The sequence below is a fragment of the Phanerochaete carnosa genome (assembly GCF_000300595.1).
Source record: "Phanerochaete carnosa HHB-10118-sp unplaced genomic scaffold PHACAscaffold_1, whole genome shotgun sequence".
In the NCBI taxonomy this organism is placed as follows: Eukaryota; Fungi; Basidiomycota; class Agaricomycetes; order Polyporales; family Phanerochaetaceae; genus Phanerochaete; species Phanerochaete carnosa.
Window position 1 is genome coordinate 4,238,698 of NW_006767628.1, and position 19,033 is coordinate 4,257,730.

Genomic DNA, 19,033 nt, shown 5'->3' on the forward strand with positions numbered 1-19,033 from the left:
CTGCAGGGTCGATGTCCACTCACAGTGGTAGGAACGTCGGTGGATGCTTTGGCACTCTTCACGTAGCGCAACCTATTCGTGGACCATGATCAGCTTCAGCTACTATGGAATATGAAAGATCGTACACCCAAGCTTCGCGCTTCTTCGTGACAATCTCGAAACAGAGAATACGATCTTCAGCGAGGTACATGTTACGTTCTATGAGCCGCAGTGAGCACTCATTTCAACAGCGATTTTCGCTATGACGTACCGAACAAGCCAGCCTTGCTAGAGCCCCCGTGCATTTCCTCACCCTTGAAGTATGATGCTAAGGGTCCTTTGCCGTCGGGCCCGTTGAGCAGTGCTTTGTAGCGATACGCACTGAAGGCACCGGGAAGCACACTGATATAGCCAAAGACACTCTAAGATGTATGTTTGAATCGATGTTGATAATAAATGAAAGAGATAATGATACCTCAAGTGGCTTATCCAATATGTTCGACATTTTATACTGAATCCATCCCGTCAGTCCCATACCTTTAGATGCGTGCCGAGCATTAACAGACAGACCTCAAAATTCTGCGAAGCAGCCAATGGACTTGTGAGGAGAAGTGAACATGCTCTTCCTGTGTCAACGCAGATCCTAGCCAGGTATAAGATAAAAGAACCATCGATAATTATGTATACGTACTCTCCGCAGGCACCGCCGACGTTCTTGTGCTTGTCGAAGCCTAAAATATCCCGGGTTAAATATGGAAACGGATGACGTATGAATAACTTACATTTCCAAAGCTGGTAGATCGATGTTCCTGTCGGCTTAGTACCAACATCGAGCAGAATACAAACTACATATCCATGAATACGTAGTCCGGCTCATTGTGCGCAATCTGCATACCGTTGGGCTTGATGAGCGGACCGAAAGCATTGAAGAACCAGCGGTGACTGTTCAACTTCTTCTTGTTCTGTTCCTTCAAGCAGAATATAATCTGAACTGGGCACGCTCCTTGGGACACCTCTCCTCTGTCCGTCACGACGACATGTGACGTATACCTGCATAACGAGATAAATAACCATGTGCACATAATGAGTCGCCACATACTCGAAGATATGAGCAGTAACGTCCTTTCCGCCGACAGAGTCTTTCGCTACGCCTTCTTGATAGCATCCCATCTACGCGACACGATCAGACGCACTACAATCGGACAAGGACCAGACGCACGAGGGTGAGCACTTGCAGCGTGCGCTTGTTAATCTTGCTTCGACCATCTGAGACGATACAGACGACGACCTTCTTCCAACCTTCGGGCCCCCACATGCTCGACTTGCTGCGGCTGCATAGATGGGCAATATTCTTGATGACGCTGCCCGAATCTGCGGTTGGGACGCGTCAAGGGAGGCTGGGATGCAGACTCACGCGTTCATGGTGCGGCAGAACAAGATCTCATCCTCGTTATACATGGTCATGACGACAAAAAGTTCCGTGTGGCGTCCGTACAGGTACGGTCGCAACGAGAACTTGGAAGCCATGAAGTTGTCCGGGTCGCAAGTTGCAGCGGTATAGCGCATCTTCGTCATTTCTTCATCGTTCTTACCAGCTGGGACAATGTGTGTGGGAACCTGCACGTCCAGCACAAGGTTTCCTTGTTGTAGTTCGATCTGGCGCACCGACCGCCGCTTCATGAGCTTCTCGCGGGCATCCGTGTAGCCAGAGCTCAAGCCTATTGGCATCTGGGGCCGAAGGTGTTGCTGAATGGGCGGGTAGGACTGCTGATAAGGCATGGTTGGGACAGGGACGCCATTGTGAAGTTGTGCCATTTCATGCTGGCTGGGGTTGAGGTGTACCTGGGATCCAGCGAAGGTACTCTGGTAGGATTTCGTCGACTTGCCATCCCACTGGTCGTATTCCTGATAGTAGCCTTGCGGCTGGTCCTGATAGCCTTGGGAGTGTTGGGAGTGTGGAAGTATCCCGCCGGGGGACACATTCTGGGCAACCGGAGGGTAGTCAGGAGCGACTCCGTGGTTGTCGTAGGGACTCTGGTGATAGGCCATGGCAAGTGGACCTGCACGGCGTAAACGAGAGACAGTGAAGGAATGGACTGCTCGACGACGAGCTCGGGTGGACTGTCAGGGCACGAGAAAGGGTATCAATCTCGAAGCTGGTCGGGACGGAGGGCAAAGACAGAACCGCGGGCTCGCAACCGGAGCGTAGCACCCGTTCTGCCATCAAAATTCGATATATGCTCCGACGCCCGGCAACAGATGCTATGGTTGCCGAGCAGGCTCGGGTCAAATCCCCAAAACCCAAGTAAAGCGTTGCTACGGAGCGCCGCTGTACCCAAGGCGAAGAGTCTCAGGTGCTCGACGTTTATCCATGTGGACGACCCCGCGAGAAAACTGCGGGAGCCTGATCCTCACAAGGACCTTCAGCTTCAGGCGTTCTCCATTATGCTGTGCAGCCTCGGCGCCCGCCAAGACAAAATGCGTTACCCTGCCGCTGTCTCTGCTGTGTCATTCTTATTGGGCCAGACGGGCTCGCGAGGGAGCGTTAGTCGACTAGAGGGAGGCGACTGCGCCCGTGCATACCTGCCGCTTCAGTCTTCCACTACGTCAATATCATGGATTCTCGCCCCGAGCTTCCACCGGTTCTGGGCCACACTTCGGATGCTCACTCCACAACCTGCGTACGAACGAACTCTGAAGCTATTGAATGTATCACCGGCCGCCCGGTGGTTTTGATTTGGCCGACGCTTGTCCTAGCAAACGGCACATCTCTCTCAGCACGGTAGTTGCTCGCCGCGTTTACTTGAAAGTCGTGCAAGAATGCACGCGCAAAACACCGGCAAGCTCATCTGCCGACATCACGTCGTCTGTTTCTGATTCTTCTTCGGTTGATACTTTGCAACGTTTCCCAGGGCGATATCCTGACGCGAACGGGACATTGCGAGGTGTATACGTACCGCATGTTCTTGGCTGCAACGGTCAGCATATATACATCTTGTTTTTAATATGGATTATGTGGCGTGATGCTACTGCGCTCAACGGCACACCTCACTACGCACTTATTGACGAATAGATGTTGAGAGAGGATGCGGAAAATGGCGGACGGTTATATATTTCAGAGACAGTATTTGCGCGTCTACGGTTGCCGAGCAGGCTCAGGTCAAATTCAAGTCAGAAACCCAAATCTGATACCATCAGCGCTCGGATAACCGCCGTACACCACCAACCTCCGAGTGCACTGGCGCCTCTTACTCTGAACACTCGAGCATTTTCAGCATAAATAATCGATTAATATTGCATGTATACGAGGTTAGAAGTCAAATGAAGCATGTCAATCATCGTTGGCAGGCCAGGCGGTGGGGTGAACAGCGATGGCGGCGTTAGGCGCCTATTTTCCATCAGCGCGTCGGGGCTTGGGCCCCCTTGCCGTCGGAGTCGTTGCAGGTGTGCTTGACCTTGCCCTCCTGTGTAGTTATTTTACTAAATGTATATATTATCAGCTGCTAACCTAGTTATGATCAATATAACCTAGTGAGAACAAGTCATGCTGTACTCGCTATATTGTGCTGCTGACTTAGGGTTAGGTTCTAGATAAGATAATCGAAACTTTAGGCGCCTGATTACCGCTTCGATAAGCCTGGGTCAGATAATGATCCTCGGCCCGCTACTGCCCTTATTGACTTCAGAGTATACAGATACAGCACCTTACATACTTTTGTAACATCTAAAAGACCCAAAAATGTCATACATAACCCAGACTAATGTCTGTGTGCGGAAAGGTGCTCGGGCGCTCATTATGCGGTTGGCCATCATGACTGTTGTTAAATGGCGTTCGGAGGAAGGGGGGTTGGTCAAGCAAGGGGCAAAAGAAAGGAGGTCTGCTGGTAATCTTAGAATCTAGTACCTATACCCCCCAGTAACAAACGCTGGGAGCCGGCTAATACAAGAGCTAATAGCGTCTACTAGCAAATTTGTAACGGGCTAACAAGTGGATCAAACTCCGCCTGGCATTAACAATTCCCACGCTGAAACGCCTGACGACTCCTCCTGCCAGCCTCTTGTTGTCCTCAGCACACCTCTTTCTTCTCATCTTCCACCACTCTCCCCTCTCAAACGACCTTCCACACTTTCCTCACGAGTCTCTCTTACTCTTTACCCCAAATACTTCTCAGGCTGTAATTGTGAGAGTCTCAATTTCCTCCCTCTGAAGCTTCCGCAGGATCAGATCACTCGCAACTGTGCCTCGAGGCTACTCCAAGACCACATCCTTTCCTGCCTCCAGCATTTAGCCTCTAAATCGCATACGTCAGCCAAGCGGCATCGATTTAGTAGCCATACTTGTGCTCTGCTGGACAACAGTGCGACGGCCGGACTACGCCCGAGGCTGTGTCAGGCTTGTCATCGATTCGAACATCCACCGCGGCTCTACACACCCCAGACTTTTATAACTATATTCGTTTTATTAGATCATATTTTCTCTTTATCTGCTTTATCAGTGACGCCAGAGACGATTTTCTGACTGCCACGTCCTTACAGACTTCTCACACTCCGAGAAGATCACGATGTCGGACCCGTCTGCGCATGGAAAACTGGACTTGCGAGTTGGAGGCAAGTACCGTCTAGGGAAAAAAATAGGCTCAGGCTCCTTTGGTGAGTAATTGCGGATGGTTTGATGTCTGTAGGTCTGACACCGTCGCCACAGGCGACATCTATCTCGGTATCAACATCATTTCCGGCGAGGAAGTAGCTATCAAGCTTGAGTCCGTTAAGGCTAAGCATCCCCAGCTGGAGTACGAGTCCAAGGTCTACAAGACCCTTGCAGGCGGTGTCGGTGTTCCGTTCGTCCGTTGGTTTGGTACCGAATGCGACTACAATGCGATGGTCATCGATCTCCTCGGTCCTTCTCTCGAGGACCTCTTCAACTTCTGCAATCGCAAATTCACTCTCAAGACTGTCCTGCTTCTTGCCGACCAGTTGGTTAGTGGCTGCATCTGCTCCTATTTGTCCTCTCAGCGGCCGCTAACATCGTCTGGTAGATCTCCCGCATAGAATACATCCACTCTCGCAACTTCATTCATCGTGACATCAAGCCCGATAACTTCCTTATGGGCATTGGCAAGCGTGGAAACCAGGTTAACGTCATCGATTTTGGTCTGGCGAAGAAGTTTAGGGACCCCAAGACCCATCTCCACATCCCGTACAGGGAGAACAAGAATTTGACTGGTACCGCTCGCTACACCTCCATCAACACGCATCTAGGCGTCGAGCAGGCCCGCCGTGATGACTTGGAGTCCCTTGCCTACGTCCTCATGTACTTCCTCCGTGGTTCGCTTCCTTGGCAGGGTCTCAAGGCCGCGACCAAGAAGCAAAAGTACGACCGCATCATGGAGAAGAAGATGACAACCCCCACTGACCTGCTCTGCCGCGGCTTCCCCAACGAGTTCGGCATCTTTCTGAATTATACCCGTGCTCTCCGCTTTGACGACAAGCCCGACTATTCTTACCTTCGCAAGCTGTTCCGCGACCTCTTCGTCCGCGAGGGCTACCAGTACGACTACGTCTTCGACTGGAGCGTTCAGCGGGGTCAGATGGAGGAGCAAGGTCAAAGCTCTAGCTCCAAGGTCGCTGGGAGGAGGAAGGTGGTTCAGGAGGAGGACCACCGTGGTACCGACAGGATGTAGGTGCTTATCATTTCCCTTCTCATCAGTTCTTGGCTGATCTCACACTACGTTAGGTTGCGTTCCCATACTCGCCAGCAGCAGCAGCAGGCTGGCATGGTGCCTGGTGCCGTGGGTCAGCAGCGGAGGGGACGTGATGGTGACATGTGGTAAATGACTCCTGTCCGTGGTAAGGAGTTTGTTTGCTAGCACGTCCGGAGCACGCCGAGCGTTGGGGGGTGGGGGGCAGGTGAATGGTAGCTCGGTATGGATCTGTGTCGTCGCATTCGGAGTCCGGTAGTCGTGCGGGTATTTCGTCTCGTCCAGTCAGTGCGGCGGACGTCGAGCAATTTGGGAGGACATCGCGATCGCCACCGTCGTTAAGGTGCCGCAGTTCAAGCGAAGTTCGCTAGCCAGCGATCTTCCTATGCGCCGTGCACTCGCCATCGACGTTATTACACTGGGGATTGGGATCGAAGCTCGATGAAGATACTCCACAACTACCGGACGCATATGGGCCTTAATTATCCTTCAATACGGACGCTTTTTCTCTTCAGGTCTCAACTTTTCCGCGCTCGCTGCGTGGGGCTGTCCGCGCAACTCTCGTGGACCTTGGGACTGCCTCGTCCTTCTATCGCGTTTATTGTTCAATCCCCCTGCGCCGTATTGGTCGTCTTGTTGGCGGCTCCTTTTTCTTAGTAGTAATTTTGCCGCCCAATCTCTGTACCATTGTCGTCTCATTCGTCTACTCTCATCCCTCGTATAGCACACATTCCTTCCACCTCTTTCCTGCTTGTTCATTCCCATCCATATCCCCCCAGTTATTGCTCTTGTGTTTTTTGTCCTCCCTTCTTCCACTCTGCAGGCCGACCTGTTGAGGCGCGTTGGAAGGGAGAGGGCGCCGCGATGTAGTTGGAGGGTTGCCCGGAGGCGAGCTCGAGGGGTAGAAGCACCACACGGACAGGCGGCAACTTGGCTCTAACGACTCGTCCATGACTTCACGGCCTCATTTCCTTATTGTCTACCTGCCCTCCGTCGATACCTCGCGATGGACGTATTCCACCCCCGGCGCCGTACTTTCGTCTGCGATTGGAAGTCACATAGTAACGCCAAGTAACCCACTCGTTGAAGAATTGGACTCGTGTGCAGTAGTAGTCTATCCTGGTCTCGTAATGTTATGGATGTGTCCCGCAAACCTTTCTGTCTGAATGCTTATATCTGTGGCCGCAATTGTGCCTATGTAAGCGTGAGAAACACCTTCCAAAGCGAGCAAGTCCATACCGCACGTCGCATCGACCACGTCGCGGTCGTTTATAGCCTTGACCCTCCCTCTTGATACCATGTCTCTGACTAGCAAAAAGGATGAGGAGAGCGGCCTCAGCGCGTACTACAACAACAAGACTACAGTAATTCAAGAGGCTCGCGTCTTCAATGATACACCTGTTAGCCCACGGAAGTGCAGGGCACTCCTCACCCGCATCGTCTACCTGCTTTATGTTGGCGAGACATTCAACACACAGGAGGCCACTACTTTGTTCTTTGGGACTACCAAATTGTTTCAGCACAAGGACGTGAGTGCCATGCTCGACGTCGCTCGCTTCGCATTGAGACGAATAAAATTGCCAGAGTGCGCTCCGTCAAATGGTATACCTGGCAATCAAAGAGCTCGCCACGACCGCGGAGGACGTTATTATGGTGACGAGCAGTATCATGAAGGACATGCAGCCCAACTCGGAGGTCATCTACCGACCGAACGCCATCCGTGCGCTGTGCCGTATCATAGACGTATGTCCGACCATGCTCAGCCGACTGCATGATGATAATCCAATGGTCCCGTACAGCCTTCTATGGCACAAGGTGTAGAACGGTTCTTCAAGGCTGCAATTGTGGACAAGAACACATCGATCTCCTCTGCTGCGCTTGTCTCGGCATACCACCTATTCCCCTCCGCAAAAGACGTTGTAAAGCGTTGGGTAAACGAAGCGCAAGAGGCCGTCAACGCGAAGTCTTCTGGTAGTTTCTTCGGAGGCAGCACTGCCGGCAATTCATATCTTGGTTGGGGCAGCTCGTCTTCCTCAAGCAACAGTGGATACCAGACCATGCCGTCGACCAGCTACGTCACACAGTACCATGCCCTCGGCCTTCTCTACCTTATCCGCCAGCAGGATCGTATGGCCGTCACGAAGATGATCCAGCAGCTTGGCGGTGGCAAGACAGGCTCCGGCACGGTGCTGAAGAACCCGATGGCCCTGTGTATGCTCATCCGGTATGCGGCGAAGGTTATGGAGGAGGACCCTAAGTAAGTGCCAGGCATGTATAATTGCTAATCCTCTGTTAATTCGTCATTGCAGCGTGCAGCGCCAGATGCTTGACCTCATTGAGGGCTGGCTACGCCACAAGAGTGACATGGTTAACCTGGAGGCCGCTCGTGTCATCTGCGAGATGAAGAATGTCACAGCCGCACAGCTTCAGAAACCCATCGCCGGTAAGTCGTCAGGAATTTGCGTATCCCTGCGTAGAGTCTAATCACAGAGAACTAGTTTTGCAACTCTTCTTATCGTCTCCGAAGTCCTCATTGCGCTTTGCGGCTACACGTACGCTCGCCAGCTTGGCTCTCATGCATCCCACTGCTGTTGCGACATGCAATCTCGAGCTCGAGCAGCTTATCTCTGATGCCAATCGCAGTGTTGCGACTTACGCTATCACCACTCTACTCAAGGTGTGTATAGACATTAGTATACACTCGGCTCTCGTGCTGACTAGTCTTCAGACCGGCAACGAGGCTTCAGTCGATCGTCTCATCAAGCAGATTACTGGCTTCATGAGTGAGATCAGCGACGAGTTCAGGGTCATCATCGTCGATGCTATCCGTTCGCTGTGCCTCAAGTTCCCTGCCAAGCACGCATCCATGCTCTCCTTCCTTTCTGGTGTTCTCCGTGACGAGGGTGGATATGACTTCAAGCGCGCTGTCGTCGAAGCCATGTTCGACATGATAAAGTTTATCGGCGACTGCAAAGAGCAGGCACTCTCCCATCTATGCGAGTTTATTGAGGACTGCGAGTTCACGAAGCTCTCTGTCCGCATCTTGCATCTTCTTGGTGTCGAGGGTCCGAAGTCGTCGCAGCCGGCTAAGTATATCCGTTATATCTATAATCGTGTCGTTTTAGAGAATGCCACTGTGCGCGCTGCGGCTGTGTCGAGCCTTGCTAAATTTGGTCTTAACGGTCTTGACGAGAAGCTGAGCAAGAGCATCAAAGTGCTTCTTAACCGGTAAGCCTGTCTACCCCTCCAAGTTTCCATATACTTACTTGCCCAATTAGATGCCTGGACGATGTCGATGACGAGGTCCGAGATCGTGCGGCTATGTATCTGAAGGTTTACCAGGAGCCGCCACTGGCTGAGGCCTACGTCAAAGAAGGTGGGTCAGCAGACGTCAAGAGTTTTGGGCCATCACTAAATATTTTCGGCAGAATCTGTCTTCTCGCTATCCGCCCTTGAGGCCAAACTTGTGTCCTACATCAGCGACCCCGAGGCAGTCGCAGAACCATTTGACGTGTCGTCGATCCCTAAGATTAGCCGCGCGCAGGCAGCCAAAGAAGCATCCCGTGCGTACATCACGATTATTTTTTCCGCTCGTTTCCTGACGTGTCTAATGCAGGACCAAGTACGCTCGAGACACTGGGCGCGCCCAGTACATCTAGGACCGCTACGCCGCCACCGCCAACAGCCGCAGAGACTCAATCTGCCTACGCCCAACAGCTGGCAGAGGTGCCAGAATTTGCATCCTACGGACCTGTGCTCAACAGCAGCACTAAACCTGCACAGCTTACAGAAAACGAGACCGAGTATCAGGTATCTGTGGTCAAGCACATTTACAAGGAGCATGTTGTCTTCCAGGTGCGTGTTCTGCGTATTCAACTGGCCTTGAGGAACGAAAGTCGGCTGATTTATTCTGCAGTTCAACGTGTCGAACACAATCCCAGATACTGTTCTGGAGCAAGTGTCCGTTGTCATGCAAGCACAGGGCGAAACAGGGCTGACAGAAGATTTCCTGATGCCGATCCCGCAGCTGTCGTCGTCCAATTCGCCCAGCATCATGTACTACTCCTTCACACGGGACACGCCAGACGAGTACCCGATGGGCTCGTTCTCGTGCGTACTCAAGTTTGTGAGCAAGGAAGTGGACCCGTCGACGGGAGAGCCGGAGGCGGAAGGGTACGAAGACGAGTACCAGTTGGAGGATTCGGAGCTGTCGGCAGCAGACTACGTTGTGCCGACGTACGTTACATTTGCGTCCGAGTGGGATCGCATGCGTGGTGGGGTCAACGTTACAGAAACCTTTTCACTTCCAGCGATGGAATCTCTCAAGGGTGAGCACATGGCCATCATGCCGCGTCAGGGGCAAACAGTTGACGGATGTCTTTCTCTAGCTGCGTGCGATTCGATCATAGAGATTTTGAATATGCAGCCGCTCGGTGGGAGCGAAGATCCCCAGTCGTCGACCGTGCATACGCTGCAGCTGTCAGGCCTTGTCGCGGGCGGAGGAGGCAAGGTGCTCGTGCGGTCCCGGATGACCTACTCAAAGGGGCAGGGCGTTGCCCTGGAGCTGGGTGTTCGGGCAGAAAAGCAGGAGTCAGCAAGTCTGGTTGTTGCGGCAATTATGTAGAAAGCTTGTGGGTTCTGTCACCTGGTGTTTTATTCTCGACTGTGGAATATTGCGAATTTCTTTCTATGTAAAGCCGGAAGGAGTGGGATCGTCGCTTGGGGCGGCTCCGACGAGAAGGATGCGGAACGGGGAGAAGACTCCGAGGGAGACCGGCCAGCCGGCTAGGTTGGACATCCGAGACGGACAAGCGCAACTAGTCAAATGATCTGTAGAGAGCATCCCCAACGGCATGATGCTGTCCAGGGCCTCCGTCGTACCATACCTTGCCACAAATCTTACACGACATTTGACGTGGACGGCTAGCTAGATCTCCATTACACACTCGCCCCCGCAATTTCGTACATACACGCAGAGTGGCAACCGAACTGCGCACATCGCTAGCCTATTACTTAGACCAGCTGCTGGCCTCTCGCCACCCCCGCATTATCCTCGACTAACTCGCACGACCAGGCCTGGTCCCCGTTTGCGGCCTTAAGGCTACTGTATGCATCAAAACCCCCGAGCACACAACCGCCACTCGTGATAAACCCACGCTATCTGTGATGTCAGTGCCGTCACTCCCCACTGCGAAAGCAATCCAGGTCGACACCCGGGGTGCGCTAATACTTGACGAGGGGTCCCCAGAGGTACGTCTCTGTGTTTCCCGAGCTGCGTCGGGCATGTCGTGTGGGCGTTCGCTAACGTTTGGCGCGTTCCGCAGACCAGGGATAGTAGAGGGATCTATCTGCCAAACTATGTCGAGCCTGTGTCGCATATTGCCGTGGACGTGAGTGTTAATTTCGGCTTGTGTCTTGCAGAAAGCGAACGTCGCGGCTTTTACAGATTGGCGGGTCATTAGCCAAAGTCGTGTACTTCACCCGTTCGCCCGACCCACCTGCTTCGCCATCAATAGTAGCGACAAGAGGATCGAGCACGGTCGGTGATGCCTTCACACCAGGTTCCTCGAGTCCCCTTTCCTCTTCGCCACCACGAGACAATCCGCTCTCCAGCTCTCCACCCAACCCAAGAATAAATGGTGCTCTTACTCCTGCAATCCTAGACGGTTCGCACCACGGCAATGGCCACCCACCAACGGCGAACGGACTCGCTGCGCTGGATCAGCTCGACCACAGTGCGCTGCACGAGTCGCTGTTACGACGAGCCTCGGTGCAGCACTTCCCGGGCGGGTCCCTCAACTTTGAACGCTTTGAGACGGAACACATAGACGACTGCGTCGAGTTCATCCAGTCGCTCATCGAACGCTCGGCGCAGCTGAACAGCGTGTCTATCGAGGAGATGCGCCAGAGCGTGAAGATCATGGCGACCGGCGGCGGTGCGCACCGGTTTCACGAGCTTTTCTCCGACCAGTTGCACGTCGAAGTCCGACGCGAGGACGAGATGGAGTGTCTCATCGAGGGCCTCAAGTTCATCACGCTCATCCCGGACGAGGTCTACTACTTCTCAGACGAGCTCATACACTCGGTTTCGCATTCGACGAAGGGGTGTTTGAACGGGAAGGATGGAGTCTACGAGCGGCCGAGTCCCGATCCCCCAAAATACGCTGTCTCATTCGAGTCGAACCCCACACCGCAACTACCCTGCCTTCTCGTCAACATCGGCTCGGGTGTTTCAATCATTAGAGTTGACGAAGACGGTTCGTTTGAACGTGTGAGCGGGACGAGTCTTGGGGGAGGAACTCTGTGGGGACTTCTCAGTCTATTGACGCCTGCAACAACGTTCGACGGTATGTGCTATTTGTGCCTATGAACGACAGCTAATGATAGCCGATGCCAGAAATGCTCGCGCTTTCCGAAGAGGGAGATAATGCAACAGTCGACATGCTCGTCGGTGACATTTATGGGCAAGACTACAGCCGACTCGGTCTCAAGTCGACCATGATCGCGAGTTCATTTGGCAAGGTCTTTTCAAAAAAGAGTGGCAAGAAGGGTACATTCTCGGCGGAGGACATCAGCAAGTCGCTGCTATACGCTGTGTCAAATAACATTGGCCAGATTGCGTACGTGACTGGACGCTATGGTTTCATCTCGCTACTTGACTGACTGACGTTGTCTCATAGGTACATGAACGCCGAGAAGTATGGCCTAGATCGGATATATTTTGGAGGATGCTTTATTCGGGGTGCGTCATCAAACCGGTGTGATCGTGGGCACAGCTAAATCTGTCCTTCTCAGGCCATGCTGCGACGATCAGCACTCTGTCGTACGCTATCAGGTTCTGGAGTAAAGGAACCAAAAGAGCGCTGTTCCTCCGACACGAAGGGTTCTTGTAAGTTTCGCTGCATCTCAGGTGAGACATGTTGACGACACTAATGCTTCCTTATTTGCGTTACAAGGGGAGCAATTGGCGCTTGGATCAAGAACTTTGGTGAAGAGGACGTACGAGGAGAGCGGCGGTGAGGGTTGTCGGAGGCTGGACAACACACTTCTACTCAAACACTAACGGGAAAGGGCTGCACAGCACTAAGATATTTATGGAAGAGATCAATCAAGCCCCGGACGCTGTACCTCGTCATGTCTGGAATTTCTGAGCTGCTCGTCTGCACGAACTGTTGCTATAACGTTATTACACCGAGTAATGGTATGGAAGAAAGATTTAATTGGGTCATGTTTGACAGGCAGTGCTCGCGTTAGGACTGCGTACCGGAGCTCCAGGCAAAGACTTCGTAATAGGCGACACGCGGACGGGTGCAAACTCTGATGGGTCTGCGGAAATAGCAGAGTGTGACCGCAGAGACACGTCATTGCGAGGCAGAAGGTCACGGAAGGTTGAGCTTGTGCGAGCTCAAAGATAGTCCGGTGCTCGATGCCCAGGTCGTGGGGGACTTTAGGCGTAAGTTGAGCAGCGCATTCCTTCGCGACGGGGCGAGAGTCTCTGCGTGTGCACACGACGAACAGAACCATTCTCGGGTACCGCGTCGGACTGCCAAGACCTTGAGTATGATTCCCCAAGCCGAAACTGAGCGTGATTGCTATGGCGTTGACGCCCATAATCATAAGCAGCGTAATACCGTAAGCGGGAAGCGTTTGCACGGCTCCACGTGGGGGAGACTAGGAATTGAGCGGACAGGCACGCACAGGCCAACGCTGCCACAGCTCACACATCATGCAACTGCTCATTTTCATCATCCCCGGGAGCGGTGAACCATGAGTAATATCTGCCGTTGATCGTGTCCCAGCGCTCTCGGAGGCTCTGCACACCGCACAGCGTCGGGATATATACCTCGCATATGAGCAGGAGCGTGAACGATAGCGTCGACGCACCGAGCGAGTGTAGTTGGCACCGTTTGTCGGATGCAATACAACAGCTGCGAAGGGCGGCCGAATTCGGGGTTACGGAGTGTTTATGATGCAAATTATGGTTGCGTGAGACAATAGACGGATTTGGCAGCTGCAGTTGGTTATTAGCACCTCAATGAAATTTCCCTGCCGAGCTGCTGCTGTCAGCTCTCTGTACAGCTCCATCCCCCTTTCATTTCCGGCCGTTCCTCTTGTCTCCGTACCACCATCTAATACCCCGACGTCCATCCTATCCTCGCCATGGTACCCTCATACGATTCCTGGTCGCAGTCGCCGACATCAACACCAGCTGCCCTGAAAGAGTCGCAACGGCTACCACAGCCCTCATCGTCGTACCATGATTCCAAGGACAAGCCCAAGAAGCCCCGCCATCGGCATTCCGCATACCAACTTGCTGCACTCAACGAGCTGTACGAAAGAGACGAGCACCCGGCGCTCGAGGAACGAACGTCGCTGGCAGAGCAGCTAGGCATGTCAGTGCTCCAAACTTTTGTTTCTTTGTCGTTATGGGCGTCTGATTACTCTTTTTCTGACGGATTACAGGGAGGTCAAGACGGTCAACGCTTGGTTCCAGAACAAGCGAGCTTCGACCAAGAAACGGTCAACAAAGGCTGGCGGTGCCATCAACAGCTCCAATAGCAGAGAAAACAATGCACAGTGCGAATTGCCTCCCATCTCGACGCTGCTTGCTTCAGTTGCACCGCCAAGCGCGCATCCAAGTGCCCACTTTGAGTACGATGAACTCTCTGAGGATGACTACTCGGATAGGCTACCGCACTTGGTTCACCACCGACAGCAATCGGCGTTCTACGCAGGTAACCCTCGGCATCGCCATCTATTTGACTCAGAGACAAGCATGCCTCGGAAAGGCCGCTCACGCCCTTCTGCCGCCCAAACTGAGGAGCTTCGGAAACTCTACGATGCGAATCAGCACCCTTCAAAGGAGGAAAGAGAAGAGCTCGGACTTCGAATTGGAATGTAAGTTCAATTGTCTCCCACGCGGACAGAATTCCGGAACTCACATCACCCTATTCCTATCAGGCGCTATCAAAGCGTAACCAACTGGTTTCAGAACCAACGTAGCATTGCGAAAAAGCGTAAGGAGGACGAGGAAGCTGCCGCTGCGTCTGGGACGCCAAGCGCGTCGTCGTCGAGAGGACATACCTTTTCGTCTTTCCCGCCGTCTTCCAGTGTTGCGCACCCGTCCCTTGCGGTCCCACCCACTAAGGGTCATCCTTCCCTGCCTAGTATCCCTCTGCCGCCCAGGGCAAGGCGCTCGCCTAGTACAGTCTCTCTCATGGACAGCCGAGCTTCGTCGCCCCGTCCTAGCCCCTACAGCGCAGTGATGACTGAGCGCGCCTCCTCAGTCAGCAGTCGCTCTCGCCGTACTCGGCCCGAGCCGTACCAACTTGAAGCGCTCAAGAAACTCTTCCAGCGGACAGCGACGCCCTCTATCGAGGAGCGCGGTGCACTTGCTCTCGAGATCAACATGGATGTCGGCAAGGTCACGAACTGGTTCAGGAATCTGCGACAGTCTTCGCGCAAACGGTCGAAGCAGGTTTCTGGCTCTGAGGAGGACGACGATGTGTCGAGCTACAACGACCCCTCTAGGAATGTCTCAAGAGAAGGCTCGCCGATCTCTGTGGATCCTTCTGAGGACTACATGGTGACGGACAGAGCCTTCGCTCGTGAGAGGTTCCGGCCCAAGCTGCACACCGAAGATTCTCGCAACCGGATGTACACGCACGCGTCTAACTCTCGATCATCAGACATGGCCAGCGAGGAAGATTTCCAGGAGGCGGTCACTCCATCCCCACTATCCTCGCCATATCCCGCCGTGCCCGTGGGCGCGTCGCAGTCTCAGAAACTGGCCGACTACGTTTCGCCAGCTCGCCGAGATATCTCGGTCGCGGTCGGCGCGCTGTCTTTCGCCGATATCGAGAAGACCACAGGCGTCAAGGTCGACGACGCCATCCTGCTGCTTAACTTCTCGAATAGCGTCGTGCGGTAATCACCAAAAGTAAATGTGTGTATCACCCCGACACTTGTCTCACTGCGGTTGGATCTGACAGCTCCATGATCGTCATCCAGACCTCGTTATAATCAAGCTTCTTGATGAACGTGCAGTGATCTCCATTACCGTAACGCCCATGCGCAAACACGCATTATACGTCCGCTTCGTTGTCTCGCCCTGCCGGCCCTTCACCGCTACAAGCTACACGTGCCTTGTCGCCTGCCCGGCCGCCACTATATTTATGCTCGGTCTCGCCTCCCCGCCTGCCTGTCCCATGCCCATCCCACCCTGCTATGCACAGTATCCTTATTATGTATATCTCGAACACTGCTTCCCTCCATCCACAAACGCCCTGTGCTTCTCCCCAATCCTTGTCTTCCCTGCATTGTTCAGACCGTCCTGCATGTGCTCCGCTTCACCACTCCCAACATTTTACGCGACAGCGCCGGTTATAAACTAGTCACACCTCCTTTTCGAACGGTATTCAATCGATCGGCATTGAGTTTTCTGGCTTCTTCGGTACTATAATCCTTTTCTTTTTTTTTCCCGCAACGCATTACCCCGTCGGTTCGGCCCCAAACTTACGTGCTTCCTGCCATAGTAGCTTTATAACTGTCCTGACCACTTCACTCCGTGTGTTGAAGATTATATTTATATACAATGTCTCGATGTATTGTCGTTTGATGAGTGCTTACTCTGTCATGCCCTTCTGCGAGTGCTTGGAAGACTTTACGCGTTACGTTTCGAAGGCTCGTAAGACGTTAAAGAGCTCGATGCGTTCGAGACTTGTCCATGTCCTTCTGAGCTACACTCTACTTCCAGATCGGCTTCGTAACAAGCTACGGATCCTGATACCAACCAGATGTATTTCGGGGTATCTGCGAGTTTCAACTCGAACTTGTCTGAAGAGGGGACATTATTACTTACGTAATGGTGCCCATTCCTAGTGGTCGCTATCTTGGGGTCAAAGCAACGCCTTCGGCAACAACCATGACGCTCGCAGTGCCAATCACATTCACTGAGCGTGAACTTCCACACCCGGTTCCATTCGTAAGGCTCTACCATCCTAATAGCCTGCCGACATCGCCGCCGTTGGTCACATTCCCCGCCTATGACCGCATCCCGGGAGACGTAGAGTTGTGGGGGGTGTATTTCCCTGTGATACTTGAAGCAGCCTCTATCATTGCGGATAACAAACCTGGCTATATTTCTGCCACCCGCGGGTCCGAAGGCCGTGTACCGAACACAACTTACCTTGAACCTGGTTGTTATTTTTTCATTGTCGATGGCATGGTCGACCCGTACCCCGTCGTTCCCTCTTTCGATGCATGGCGCTTTCCAGGTGTCCCACCCCGATGGGCCAACGCTATCAGCTCGAACACACTGCCGCAAATAGGCCCAGTAGCCTCCATTCAGTATGAACCAACCCAGATGGGAATTCAAGTACGAATGCGAGACGGCGGTTGTCTTCTCACTGGGTTCCAAGGAGGTGAGTCGCCTTTGCCACTGATCTGCATTATTTGTTCACTCCTATCATACGTAAAAAGCGGTTCAGAGTTGTCACATCATCCCCCAAGCGTATGCTGAGTGGTATAGAAACAACAAGATGTGGGTGTACACCTGCCATAACGACATTCACGACTACAAACTCAAGAAGAAGATTATCAACGCTACCAGCAACGGACTAACCCTCCGCGCCGATCTTCATCAACTCTTTGATCAACACTGTTTCATATTTGCGGTGAAGGATGGTGATGTGTTGGTACACTTTCTGTTCCCTGTGAACAACGCCGCCTATGTCAAGGACGCTCCTCTCGCCGTTCCAGAAAATGTCCCTGCCGAACTCATGTATTCACGGTTTGCCCTGTCGATCCTCGAGCAGCTGGACTCTTCCGCTTTGGACGGCTTGCGTTTGGTGCCTCCCATCCGAGTTGAAGACGGAAATATGGCTTCAGCTACGAAGAAACGTGGCAAGTCTATTAGCCAGCCGCCCAGTGCAGATACTGCACAAATCCCTGAATCAATTGGTGCGTGGTGAACCTTCGTCGCAAGTGTGACATTATCTTGATAATACGTAGCGCACAGCACGGACGAACGAACTGATGCAAATGAGATGAGTCCTGAAGAAGCGTCGTCTGCTCAGTCACCCAGCGAGTTATCCTCGGGCATGGTCGCTGATGCCTTCTTTGAAAGACTTCCACATTTACGTAGGCTGGCAGTGTACCGCTCTACCAAGCCCGTTAACTGATGTACCGTGGATGCTTCAGGTGAAGAAGTCAGCTACTCTGCTGATAACCACTGGCAAACTCTGGCCTACCATCCAGAGATATTCAAGATGGAGCGCCTCCGACGCACGTGGCTCAGCGAGCATCCCAACATCAGTGAGACAGTTGGTCCCACGGCCGAAATTGCAGACGACGAAGTAGATGACGTGGGAGTTGTGGGGAAAGTTGTAATGGAACCCACGGGGACACCAAGGTGCGTATAGTGTTGGACGATGCGCTGAGCCCTCTTAGCTCTCGCTTTAGCCACGCCGACATTTCCAGGAACGCTCCATATCTTTCGCCAGCCCAGTCTGTGGCAGATACCTCTAGCTATGATACCATCAAGACAGAAGAGCCATTCTGTCAGTCTGTCTCTGTATCACCAGTCTCGTGTTTCGCTACCATGATCGCTGTAGCTTATATCTAGTGTAGTGGCACCTTCATTAATTCCGCCGCCGATATACTTCTAGATGTCGCATATCATAGCATACCTTTGGGTGATATTTTTGCTCATTCTACTGCATGTAGACGTCACGTCTAGTGGCTACACTGAATCAATCTGGAGTGACGCCAGCTGCTGGCAACTAGGTATACCCAGTGTATCCCGCAACCTGAGGACGGCACGATGCAATGGCAGCGCGGACGGCGACCGTACAGATTCACTTGTTGGCGAGGTCGACATCAAGATCTAAGGAGTCTTTTTGACATGGGCAACTGCGCATCATGCGGGGCCCTGGGGTTGCATGCCGTGTACGTGCAAGGACAAGTTCAGGGGACTGCTCGGCCGACACCAATATTGCCGTGTAGCCTTTGCACTCGTATGTGTGATGTAGTATATGCGCACGTAGACGAACGGGGCGTGTAGACCGCTTGACAACGCGACCATATGTTTCCCTGACCTGACCAATCTCGCGCCTTCGGGTTGGCTCACGGGCCTCTGCGCCGCGCGTCTCGCCACGACGGCTTTACCCACCCGCAAATGATGTTGGCGATGCTTCAAGCTCAACTTGAAGTACGTGGAGGCCAGTCGTAACTCTCCCTGTCCTGATGAGCCTTGACTTCGAGTCGCTGATTGGCTTAGCTTTTCGCTTACAGACCGTCATCTCGCGGGGATGCCCATGTGCAAAGATCCAGCTGCGTACACCGACACTTGGAGT

The 19,033-nt window shown here is 53.0% G+C and overlaps 7 protein-coding genes across 7 annotated transcripts in view; 6 read left to right on the top strand and 1 right to left on the bottom strand.

The window, feature by feature from the left end:
- PHACADRAFT_135095 (glycosyltransferase family 2 protein) overlaps positions 1 to 2,231 on the bottom strand; it is a 4,109-nt gene extending 1,878 nt beyond the window's left edge. The window contains exons 1-12 of the mRNA XM_007390792.1: positions 1,972 to 2,231; positions 1,394 to 1,902; positions 1,199 to 1,340; positions 1,079 to 1,149; positions 875 to 1,029; positions 762 to 824; positions 671 to 710; positions 550 to 622; positions 455 to 490; positions 251 to 401; positions 126 to 198; positions 20 to 72 (exon numbers count right to left, since the gene is read on the bottom strand). Coding sequence (XP_007390854.1) covers positions 20 to 72; positions 126 to 198; positions 251 to 401; positions 455 to 490; positions 550 to 622; positions 671 to 710; positions 762 to 824; positions 875 to 1,029; positions 1,079 to 1,149; positions 1,199 to 1,340; positions 1,394 to 1,902; positions 1,972 to 2,028 — 1,423 coding nt within the window. The 5' untranslated portion in view covers positions 2,029 to 2,231. The remainder of the gene's footprint in view (positions 1 to 19; positions 73 to 125; positions 199 to 250; positions 402 to 454; positions 491 to 549; positions 623 to 670; positions 711 to 761; positions 825 to 874; positions 1,030 to 1,078; positions 1,150 to 1,198; positions 1,341 to 1,393; positions 1,903 to 1,971) is intronic.
- A 54-nt stretch (positions 2,232 to 2,285) lies between these two features.
- On the top strand, positions 2,286 to 2,787 carry PHACADRAFT_248049 (uncharacterized protein). The gene has a single exon (XM_007390793.1). The coding sequence runs from the start codon at positions 2,458 to 2,460 to the stop codon at positions 2,713 to 2,715; it is 258 nt and encodes an 85-aa protein (XP_007390855.1). The 5' UTR covers positions 2,286 to 2,457; the 3' UTR covers positions 2,716 to 2,787.
- A 1,288-nt stretch (positions 2,788 to 4,075) lies between these two features.
- Positions 4,076 to 6,826, top strand: PHACADRAFT_248051 (uncharacterized protein). Its single transcript, XM_007390794.1, has 5 exons — positions 4,076 to 4,160; positions 4,516 to 4,629; positions 4,682 to 4,956; positions 5,016 to 5,656; positions 5,714 to 6,826. The coding sequence occupies exons 2-5, from the start codon at positions 4,542 to 4,544 to the stop codon at positions 5,808 to 5,810; spliced, it is 1,101 nt and encodes a 366-aa protein (XP_007390856.1). The 5' UTR covers positions 4,076 to 4,160; positions 4,516 to 4,541; the 3' UTR covers positions 5,811 to 6,826.
- Positions 6,827 to 6,940: 114 nt separating this feature from the next.
- On the top strand, positions 6,941 to 10,371 carry PHACADRAFT_180560 (uncharacterized protein). The gene is made up of 11 exons (XM_007390795.1): positions 6,941 to 7,207; positions 7,263 to 7,421; positions 7,478 to 7,935; positions 7,988 to 8,121; positions 8,156 to 8,355; positions 8,407 to 8,906; positions 8,957 to 9,054; positions 9,107 to 9,241; positions 9,295 to 9,533; positions 9,595 to 10,006; positions 10,067 to 10,371. The coding sequence occupies exons 1-11, from the start codon at positions 6,977 to 6,979 to the stop codon at positions 10,300 to 10,302; spliced, it is 2,802 nt and encodes a 933-aa protein (XP_007390857.1). The 5' UTR covers positions 6,941 to 6,976; the 3' UTR covers positions 10,303 to 10,371.
- Positions 10,372 to 10,844: 473 nt separating this feature from the next.
- Positions 10,845 to 12,929, top strand: PHACADRAFT_112053 (uncharacterized protein; the record flags this gene model as incomplete). Its single annotated transcript, XM_007390796.1, has 7 exons — positions 10,845 to 10,928; positions 11,003 to 11,068; positions 11,125 to 12,025; positions 12,076 to 12,298; positions 12,359 to 12,420; positions 12,474 to 12,567; positions 12,635 to 12,929. The coding sequence occupies 7 exons, from the start codon at positions 10,845 to 10,847 to the stop codon at positions 12,696 to 12,698; spliced, it is 1,494 nt and encodes a 497-aa protein (XP_007390858.1). The 3' UTR covers positions 12,699 to 12,929.
- A 905-nt stretch (positions 12,930 to 13,834) lies between these two features.
- On the top strand, positions 13,835 to 16,179 carry PHACADRAFT_248056 (uncharacterized protein). The gene is made up of 3 exons (XM_007390797.1): positions 13,835 to 14,071; positions 14,142 to 14,576; positions 14,640 to 16,179. Exons 1-3 carry the CDS (start codon positions 13,839 to 13,841, stop codon positions 15,607 to 15,609), a joined length of 1,638 nt encoding a protein of 545 aa, XP_007390859.1. The 5' UTR covers positions 13,835 to 13,838; the 3' UTR covers positions 15,610 to 16,179.
- Positions 16,180 to 16,602: 423 nt separating this feature from the next.
- Positions 16,603 to 17,657, top strand: PHACADRAFT_248058 (uncharacterized protein). The gene has a single exon (XM_007390798.1). It carries the CDS (start codon positions 17,219 to 17,221, stop codon positions 17,648 to 17,650), a length of 432 nt encoding a protein of 143 aa, XP_007390860.1. The 5' UTR covers positions 16,603 to 17,218; the 3' UTR covers positions 17,651 to 17,657.
- The last annotated feature ends 1,376 nt before the right edge of the window (positions 17,658 to 19,033 follow it).